The 10,279-nt window shown below is 38.2% G+C and overlaps 1 protein-coding gene across 2 annotated transcripts in view; it reads left to right on the top strand.

Moving 5' to 3' along the window:
• Positions 1-3,267: 3,267 nt before the first annotated feature.
• Positions 3,268-10,279, top strand: part of slc6a13 (solute carrier family 6 member 13) — a 16,562-nt gene continuing 9,550 nt past the window's right edge. Inside the window, exons 1-4 of one of the 2 annotated variants that reach the window (XM_032523556.1) lie at positions 3,268-3,470; positions 6,548-6,748; positions 7,299-7,433; positions 8,624-8,764. In XM_032523556.1, coding sequence (XP_032379447.1) covers positions 3,464-3,470; positions 6,548-6,748; positions 7,299-7,433; positions 8,624-8,764 — 484 coding nt within the window. In that variant the 5' untranslated portion in view covers positions 3,268-3,463. Of the gene's footprint in view, positions 3,471-6,538; positions 6,749-7,298; positions 7,434-8,623; positions 8,765-10,279 lie in introns of both variants that reach the window. The other variant, XM_032523555.1, reaches the window with a different exon arrangement.

The raw sequence follows: 10,279 nt of genomic DNA, 5'->3' as shown, positions 1-10,279 counted from the left end.
ACATGTCACGCGTTGATTGAATTTCTTTGTTTATGACCAATGATTGTTACAGAATATGCTGATTTGTTAAGCTCCTAAAACCTCTAAACCATTTATTCTAACAGCTCATGGAGAAATAAGACAAAGAAGATCATCAACTGTCATATATAAATCATTGCTAGACAACATTTACTAAAACCTCTTTTTCTCTCACAGCAACAAAACAGTGGAATCATAGCTCTACAAATATTAGTGTATTAGTTTTAGTCAGTTTAAAGCTAATCGGGCCTCTCTGAATGGGAATGCACTGGAGTGTCCTACATGTGTCCTTATTAGTGTTATTAGTGGAATTATCATTTTTATATTATTATATTAAGTGCACTGCCTACATGGCCAAAGTTAGATTGAAATTAGCATTATAAGATTTAGAGTCTCCCTTTAAGTCTAAATAACATATGCCACAGCATGTTACCACCTCATACAACATTTGTCCCACCAGAGACATTTGGGTTTAAGGATCTGCTGAAAGACATCTTTGTGCTAACGTACCAGAGGGGTGGGGGTTATTTATCCTATTAAAGCACTTTGAGTGTGTATGATTTTTTTTTTTAAACGCAGTATAAATGTAATGAATTTTTACTATTATTAAAGATCAACACATATTCACCTCAGACATCCTGCAGTAAAAGATGGCATAAATTACACTACTGGTCACTGGACAGAATACCAGCTGATCTGAGTGGGTGGCTGAACTTTAATGCAATATCTAAATTGCCCATTATCAGCAACCATTCCTCCAATGTTCCAAAGGTACATTCTGTTGGAGAATGGAAAACATTGGAGCACCTTTTTGGAATTAAGTAAGCACGTAATTCTAATAATGTAACTTGGTTGTTGTCCATTTTGTGATTTCAAATTTTTTGAAGTGATTGTCAGCCTTAGTCTGTCAGTATCATGTATGGATAAGTACACATATCAGAAAATTTTTCATAGGAAAAAAAAGTAAAGCAAAATACAATTCTGACTGAACCTTTTTTGCGTAGTTATTAAATGTGATTATTCTTGTGGAGCATGATTAAAACTGTTACAGCCGATGCTGTAACAGTTTTAATCATGCTCCACAAGCTTTTAAAAGCATTACATGGATGGAGCCAACAGCTGGAAACTGCCCATCAGCCTTTAAGTTAAGTCTGTTAAGAGCTCTCTTTCTGTGTTGTTTAGTCAGACGGGGTAGCCTATATAAGTTTTATTTGACTGAATCTATCGTCACAGTGTGGACACACTGTGTTCTTTGTGTACACACCTCTTACCTACTTTAACCATCGTGGCCAATTCAATCCTTGGCTGTCTGTCAAAGACAGACGTTTTCCACCATAAAATGAAAGGAAGTAGCAGTCGGCAACGTTTTACAAATGTGGGGATTTTGTTATGGGGCTTAACTTCTGTTAAGATATGTTTAAAAAAAACTTCTACTTTTTAGGATATACCTTACTTGACAGTGCCCCTCTTGGAAAAGGTTTGAGTAAATATTTGCATATGCCCCAACTGATCATTTGATTTTACAGGAACCTAAAAGTGGAGTAAAGAGTATTACTGTATTACTGTAATCTGGTCATTTATCCATCCAAATGCTGTAAATATGAAAAATATATGACTTTGATTTTCCAAAATGTGTGTCTTAAACCAGATGCTTAAACAAATCTAACTGGACCAGCACATTTGAGATTGATCTGAAAAGACATGACCCTTTAGAGTAGGCACACTACAATCTGAGCAGTGACCTGTGACATACAGTCCAGTCATGGAACAGCAGGAAGCTGCAGAGAGAATGAAGAAATACTGTACATTTCAGTAATGAACCCCCTTTTCTTGTTTTGTCTTCTTTTATGCCCCATGGAGATTTGCTAGCATGACAATGGTTCTGGGTGAGCAGATTTAGAAGAAAGGAACACAAGCTGCCCAAGCAGACTTTTGTTTTAAATGACAGGACCACTGAATAATAATTGCTGAAAGGATTTTTTTTTAACCTGCTTTGTACCTATCATCCGGAATAGTTGTATTTTTTAATCAGAGCTGAACCAATATTTTTCTGTATACAGTATGGAAGTTATTAGGGATTTTGTTTAGGCTCATACTTATCTTATCTTAGAGGAAGTTTGACATTTTGGAAAAGAGAGTTATTGGCTTCCTTGCCAAGAGTGAGATCAGATGATTGATACTGATTGATATTCTCTGCAAAAAAGGGAATGAGTTTATTTCCCAAAAGTCTAACTATTCATTTAATAATTAAGTAAAGACAATATACAATCTAACGGAATTAGATGTATTGGTGATGACGGGTTGCTAGATCATGTACCCTACGTATGTGGCCAGAGCCCCACACACAATTGCAGCGAGGTTTAAAACTTACCAAGTTACTGTAGGTGAGAACATGCAGTAAAATCAAATACTTTGTTGACTTATGGTTCATAGTTAATTTTGAACTGATCAACCAGATTGGCCCGCCATACACTCAAAGTCTAAACTGCCACAAAACTAAAGTCAGGGAGACAGCTTCATTTTTATAGAAAGCCAATGTGTTTGTGTCCTGAATTATAATTTGATTTGAGGTGGGGGGGTGGGGAGTTCACGGAAGATTTCAGACAGGAAAAGCAGGAGCACATCACTCCCCCTGTCCCCACCTCCATAAAGACCCTCTGGATTGTGACCTTCTAACAAACGCCTTGAACAAGGCCACTATGGACCCCTGCTGTGGGAAAATGTTCTGAATGGGCTACTGGATCTGTGGGGGGAATAAAGACTCTTTTCCGGGGTTTGAATTAAGGATATTTTTGGAGCAGAGGCTTCATGAAACAAGAATTATTTTTAATTACGCTCAGTCAGAAAAGACCACTTAAGTATTTAGGCTCTTACTGTAAATCTCACGCACAATTTATTTAAAATGTACAGGGTTTGTGGATGATGCATTCCTGGATCTTTAAATCTTTTTCTAACCAGCCTTTAGACATATTTGAGATGATTGTACATGTCGTATCCATTCACATCTGTGCATTTACTGTATAATCTGAGCGGCCACCAAAATACAAGTGTGACCAGACTCTCCCCCATCCCCAGTTGCTCTATGGACAGAAAGGCCCTGGGAGAATGTGTGTGTCAAAAGGTTACGCAATCAGCCCACCATGCTGAAACAGCACAGACCTCTAGTGTGCTGTGGGGAGTGAGTGTGTGTGTTTGTACTTGTGTGTGTGTGTGTGTGGGGGGGGGGGGGGGGGGGGGGGGGGATGTCTGAATGGAATTGGATAAAGGGAGGGGGGTCTTCAGAGAAGAGGCAACTCAGAGGGAAAATCTCACTGCGGGCTGCACCAAAGTTTTCAGTTCCTCAGATCTCCGCCCCTCCATGAATGTTACATGGTAAAACATAAAACAGCAGCAGGCCTGTATTTGGTGGCCCACTCTCTTCTTGAAACTGATATTGTACAACATTATGAAAGGTGAGTGCCTTTTGATTATCAACAATTTGACTAGATTTCTTTTCCAGTCCGATGTGGATAAAAAGTTAAACTTATTGATATTTATTAGAAAAACAAACATATCCATAGATATCTTAAACATGTATTTTATTGCATTTATTGCCCGTAGAGCTCAGTGAGGGCTGCTGTTTTAAAGACTTCTGTCATAGGTTCTTTGAGAAATAACCCACTGATTGTTTTGTCCAGTTAATGAAAGGCCTCCAGTATTAAAATGTAACTAACATGCTCCAGTGCAAAGACTGTGTGCAGTTTTGGGAATCAATACTTGGCTTTTAGAACTTTGTTTTTATATTCAGCAAACGTTAATGCAGCACAGTTCATTCCATGCTGAGAATCATGTTGTCCCATGCTGTCATCAGGAAAAAAAGACAAACTGGGACTAAATGTGCTGTAAGAGTTGCTTGTATGCAATTTCATTCATACGTAGTCATAAACAATGAATAAGCATGTGTAGCTTTTTTACATTGTTTTTTCACAGAGCTTTATCGTTTGATCACGGATATTTTCTTGCAATCGAAAAGAATGCTCACCATCTGACACTTAAGACATTATATAGAAGGAAAATTAAGCAGATTATTGAACAAAAGTCCATGTTTCAAACTAACAAATCATAGATTAAAAAATGTATGCCCTTTTTATTCACAGTTTAGGCTATTGCTTTTGTTTTATTTTGTTTTTTTTAAACCCACCAGATGTATTAATTCTAACAGTTATGGAGATGTAAATGAATTAGTTTTTCACATGCCATGCTGCCATTGTAAATCTTTATGGAGCAGGTAGATGTGTGACATTGAATCCCACCTACCTTATGTAACTAATCCAGTTACAATAATCCAACTGTAGGGGTGTCAGCATCATTGGGAATATGTTACTAGGAGCTGCACATGATTAGATCCCATTATTTCCCATCCTCCTCGGGCTTTTGTGCCTATGTGTATTTATGTCATGAATAAAGCTAAGTACCGTACTAATATCTGATTGATCTAACAGCCAAGTTGCACTGTGGGTAATGTAGGCTCCAGGTTTTGACAAGGAAGAAGATTGCTTGAAATGAAAAAGACAATTTACTGCATCCATTTTTACACAGTGCGTTCATAAAAAAACTGTTTGCACCATGTCAGCCCCACATTCATTCAATCATTTATCAGGTCAGTCTGTCAGTCACTTACTCAGCTAGTCCACAGCTTTTCAGAGAGAGGTGAAGTTGGCGCTGTTCCCTGGGATAAAGCTCCACTGTGCCTCAATGAGGTCACTCTCAATCTTGGCATATTTTCTCACAGTGTGCCTCTTCTCTTGCGTTCTATAAGCATGTACATACGAAATCTATTTCAGCCTGGCTATGCTACTATAAATAATGCTAATATTTAGTCTCACCTATTAAAAGACTGTGTTTGAAGTGAGATATTTGGCTTGTGTGCTGAGCTTCCCAGCATCTACAAAGAAACTGTGAAAAAGTGAGGTAAACTGTGATCTGGCTGCAAGGCCAGTGAGGAATTCTCATTTGCCTGCACAGAGTGGTGGGGCTCCACAGCTTTTGTTGCACCAAGCCTTCATTCCCACCAAGTTCATTCTGAAAACAAGGGGCTCTATTTTTACCTCAAGCCACAATTTGGCTCCAGTCCTGGAGAGGTTGGCTCCTAAAACGGGTCCAACCTCCAACCCCATGCACACAACACTCAAAGTCAAAGTTGTGCTGCACCTCTGCCCTTTGCCAGGAAGATCACATTCCTAAAAGTGGCTTCACACAAGGCTTGGCTAAATGGCATTTCCATCCCCTGTGTTGTTTTCAGATCTGAACTCAAAAAACAGGAAGCTTTATTGCTTCCATGAGACAAGGTCACACATTATGTTACATGTTTGTTTGTGTGGATGTGTGAAAGAAGAAAGGGAAGGAGGTTTGATGTCCACATGTAGTCTTGTAACTGAATTAGCTTGAGCAAGTCTCCTGCAGACTGATGAACAATTTGTTTGAATTTGAACTGCAATAACAAGAGAGGGAAAAGGGAAACAGAGGGAATGGTGAGAGGCCTGTTAATGCAACCTGACAGGAGTGAGCACAGTCAGTGAGTTGTCTGTTTCCTCCACAGAGAGAAATTCTTTCAGCAGCACTGGCCCCTAAACAGGGTCTGGCCGAGAGCTTGACTAACTTCTAACACGGCCACGTTACATCAAGTTAATATTGATCTCATCCGATACAGAAAAAGTGGTGGCATAAATCATAGCTCACGTAAACAAACAGCCATATTTGGAACATCACTTACACAATGGGAATTATTCTTGAGAACTAGCCAAGGTCCTGAATGTCTTCTTTCCAGTCTCAAGTACACTTAATCCCCAAGTAGATCTCCTTTATTCTTACCTGATCGGTCCAATTGCAGCCAAACTGTGAAGTCCCCTAAGGACTGTTGGGTGACATTTGAAAATAGTTCTGTTTTTCACTGGGAGCCAATAAGGTGGTAATGTACAGGAGTAATATGTTTGGATATTGGTGCAAAAGACTGGCCGCTGCAGTATAAATTAGCCCGAGCCCTCTTAATGGACACAATTTTAGGCCTACTGAGCAAGTGGTGCTAATTCAAATAATTTAAAAGTCTTTAATAACATATACAAGTACCAAATAAAGTAGTTTCCAAACTTTTAAAAACTTTTTTTTCCAAATTGGTTTTGTTTGACTAAAGGACAGGGGAGACATTCAATATTTTATTGCATTGACATTGTCACTTGTATTTAATCATATTGTGATTGTTATACTTTTATCCTTTTACAAAATGTGTTAATATTTATAATTTGGATTTTTATTAAAACACTCAAGTTCTTGTTTTACACATGTAAAGAGTTTTGATTAACACAATGCATGACAGTGATGACACTGAACTGTCATCAATTGTAATTTTGCTTACAATTGCCATTGAAACAACAACAAAGCAAAACAATCAGATGTGCCTCTCAGGGTAAATAAAATGATTTTGTCTTTTGCTCCGTTTTTTTTTTGTAATTTTAGTTGTTTTCTCTTCCACTCTTACCCTTTGGGGGCACAGGGGACATGGAAAACCCGTCCAAGGTGGAGCCTTCTAATGGGCACAACAGGTCCCTGGACATTGTGCCCAGTAATGAGGAGAAGATGACAGACAGGGGTCAGTGGGGCAACAAGATTGAGTTTGTTCTGTCAGTGGCTGGAGAAATTATTGGTCTGGGGAATGTCTGGCGTTTTCCCTACCTTTGTTATAAGAACGGAGGAGGTGAGTACTGGAATTACTTATCTCTGGCCTTTTCAACACAAAAGCTTTTGCATTTAGTCATTAATGTTGAAGAAATCTTAAATTATTCCACAGAAGGCTTGTAGAAATTCCAAATTAAAATTTGCTTTCAATTGTGTGACAGCGAAATTAAGCTTCTCAGAGGACATTTTGAATGAGTTTAGCAGGAGATAATACAGGTTAATATGTAATCTATTTTAAGCAGATCCATTGATCGATGAGGGTCATGGTTCACTGGAAATAGGAAAATGGCCAGACGTTGGCATGTAATGTCTGACACATTAGAGCTCACTGACAAAAAACAAAACTGAAACAATAGAATCTTGGATCTTTAATGTCCCATAGAAAGTGAACTAGTTTGATTCTTTTGGCTGTATGGATAATTTCGTATTTACTTTACCACCATAGCATTTGCATGACTCTGTATCATGGCCTTTGCTTATACCAGCAGAAGGCCTACTTTACATTGCTTAAGGCCGTATTGAAAGCATCTGAATGAACTGTTCATTCAATCTGCATGTTGCACATACAGGTGCCTTCTTCATCCCATACCTCATCTTCCTGTTTGCTTGTGGCATCCCGGTCTTCTTCCTGGAGACAGCTCTGGGTCAGTACACCAGTGAAGGAGGCGTCACCTGCTGGAGGAAAATCTGCCCCTTGTTTGAAGGTAATCTGCCTATTTTCTTAAAAGAGATAATTTAATGGATGTTTCATCATGTTAAAAACACGTTTAAAGCACAGAATAGATCAAACTCAGCCACAGCCAAGTTTTAACACATGTGTTTATTTTACACTTTTTTGACATAATTAAGATGTTTCTAATGTTTTTTAAGTGTATTTTTGGGAAAGCATCCATCTTCATGATGTTTTGAATGTAAATTATAAATGATCTAATGATCACAGTATGCATGTGTTTAAAACAAGGAGTTGCTTGTGCACCAAATGGGATATATCTAAATATGTTTGTGCAACAATGTGGGATGAAAAAGAAATGTCAGATGTTTACGGTACAAGGTGTTTATGTGCATGTATAATTTTCACTGCACTTGTACAGTATACTGTATGTGTGACTTTGTGTCCACCCATGTGTGTCAAACAACCGGTATGAATGCCACACAGATGTGGCATGCTGATGATTGTAGCTGTAACTGCTGGCAAGAAACCAATGCTGGCTAATGTTGAATTTGTCTGCCTTCAAATAAGTCTGTAATCAGCCATAATCATAACTCATACAGGATGACAGCTGGTGAAGAGTTGAGTCAGGTGTGCAATTGTGAGTTGGAAAAAGAGTTTAACCAAGAAATCTTGCCTGTTACAGTTTACCCTGCATCTAATTTACTGTACTCTGGTGCAGTCAATTAGAAAAGCAGCAGAGGTGAGCGAAGGGTTTAATGAAGCTGCAAATTCAAGGTTAAATTATGTCTCTTTGTCATTGGTGAATGGAGCTGCAATGGAGCTATTGTCATTGATTCAAAATTATTTCTCATTTGAGAAAAACTACACTAATTGCTTACATGTGGAGCTACAAGTATGTTGCAAGTTAATTTGAATTGGTGGTATTCTCTGCTGTTGAATACAACACTGTGAGCTCACTAAGACACCAGGTGTGCTTGTTTAATGGAATCCAAGCTCATTTTTTCTGCAAGACAAGTTTCTCAATACATCATGTATGGCTGTATTAAAGCATTCATATAATAAAACATATAGCCTCATGTTACACACTGGTAATTAAACTTATTCTCATGGCATTGTCAAAGACATAATGCAGAGACAAAGTTTCTCTTTGGCTAAAAGAAGTTACAATAATGGTGGCATTTTACTGTTTAATCATAATCTTGGTGTTTTTTTCTGTTCCAGGAGTGGGTTATGCCACCCAGGTGATTGTTGCTCTGCTTAACATCTACTACATCATTGTGTTAGCCTGGGCCGTCTTCTATTTGTCCCAGTCTTTCACCTGGGATCTGCCCTGGGCCTCCTGCAACAACACCTGGAACACAGGTGAGCCACAGTGCCCTACACCAAAAGCAATAGATGTGTAATCATTAATCAGGTCTCCATCTTGGCATGCTTATGCATCTTTAGCCACACATGGGTGGCAATGGTGGTCTACCAGTCCAACACATTGGTCCACACTAAAACATTTCAACAACTACTTGATGGATTGCCATGGGGTTTTACAAAGACATGCATTGTCCACAGAGGATGAATCCTAGTTACATTTGGCGATTCTTTGTGTTTTCCCATTAGCTGATTAATTTTTTGTAAAATGTCTCTACATCTATTAAATGTATTGCCGTCATATTTGTTTTCCCCTTAGGATGTATTGTTATAACTTTTATAATTGCCGATTGTCAATATTAGATTAATTTTTTAATTTGATCAATACTTTATGACCAAATACCTTAAAACTAATGACATCCCCATCAACTCCAGCTGCGTATAACTGACTAGCACATGTTGGCATGTTAACACCATTATAAACGCTTTATTTTAAACTAATCTAAAACAATACACTATATATATATATATATATATATATGTAGTGGGTCTCAGAAGTTTGGACACCCTAGGTAAAAATGTTTATTAATGTGCATAAAAAAAAAGAAAAGATGGAAAAATCTCCAAAAGGCATCAAATGACAGATTAGACATTCTTATAATACGTCACAATAAGTTAGATTTTATTTCCATCATTTACACTTTAAACAACAGAATAAAAAAATGGCTGCCCTTTTGGCAAGTATCACAGCTTGTAAACGCTTCTTGTAGTCAGCCAAGAGTCTTTCACCTCCAAATTCTTGTTTGAGGTATCTTCACCCATTCTTCCTTCCAAAGTCTTCCAGTTCTTTGAGATTTCTTGGCTGTCTGTCATGGACAGCTCTTTTAAGGTCTATCCATAGATTTTCAATTATGTTGAGGTCAGGAGATTATGAAGGCCATGGCAAAACCTTCAGTCTACGCCTCTGGATGTAATACACCGTGGATTTTGAGGTGTGTTTGGGATCATTGTCCATTATTAGAAGCCATCCTCTCTTTAACTTCAGCTTTTAACAGATGGAATCAAGTTGGCGTCCAAAATTTGCATACATTTTATTGAATCCATTTTTCCTTCTACTCATGAAATATTGCCTATGCTACTGGCTCTAATACACCCTCAAATGCATGATTGATCCCCCCCATGCTTGACAGTTGGACAGAGGTTCTTTTCATTAAATTCTGTACCCTTTCTTCTCTAAACGTACCTTTGCTCATTGAGACCAAAAAGTTGTATTTTAACCTCATCGGTCCACAGAACTTGTTTCCACAATGCATCAGGCTTGTCTATATGTTCATTTGCAAACTTCAAACGCAGATTTTTGTCGTGAGGACGTAAAAGAGGTTTTCTTCTGATGACTCTTCCATGAAGACCATATTTGTACAAGTATATAATCTAGTAACTCCAGTGTCTGCCAGTTCTTTCTGAATGGATCGTGCAGTCAAACATGGGTTTTGACTTGCTTTTCTCACAATCCTG

Source organism: Etheostoma spectabile, chromosome 8, assembly GCF_008692095.1.
Source record: "Etheostoma spectabile isolate EspeVRDwgs_2016 chromosome 8, UIUC_Espe_1.0, whole genome shotgun sequence".
NCBI lineage: Eukaryota > Metazoa > Chordata > Actinopteri > Perciformes > Percidae > Etheostoma > Etheostoma spectabile.
Note: the sequence above shows the minus strand (reverse complement) of the source record. Positions and strands in the feature narration are given on the sequence as shown.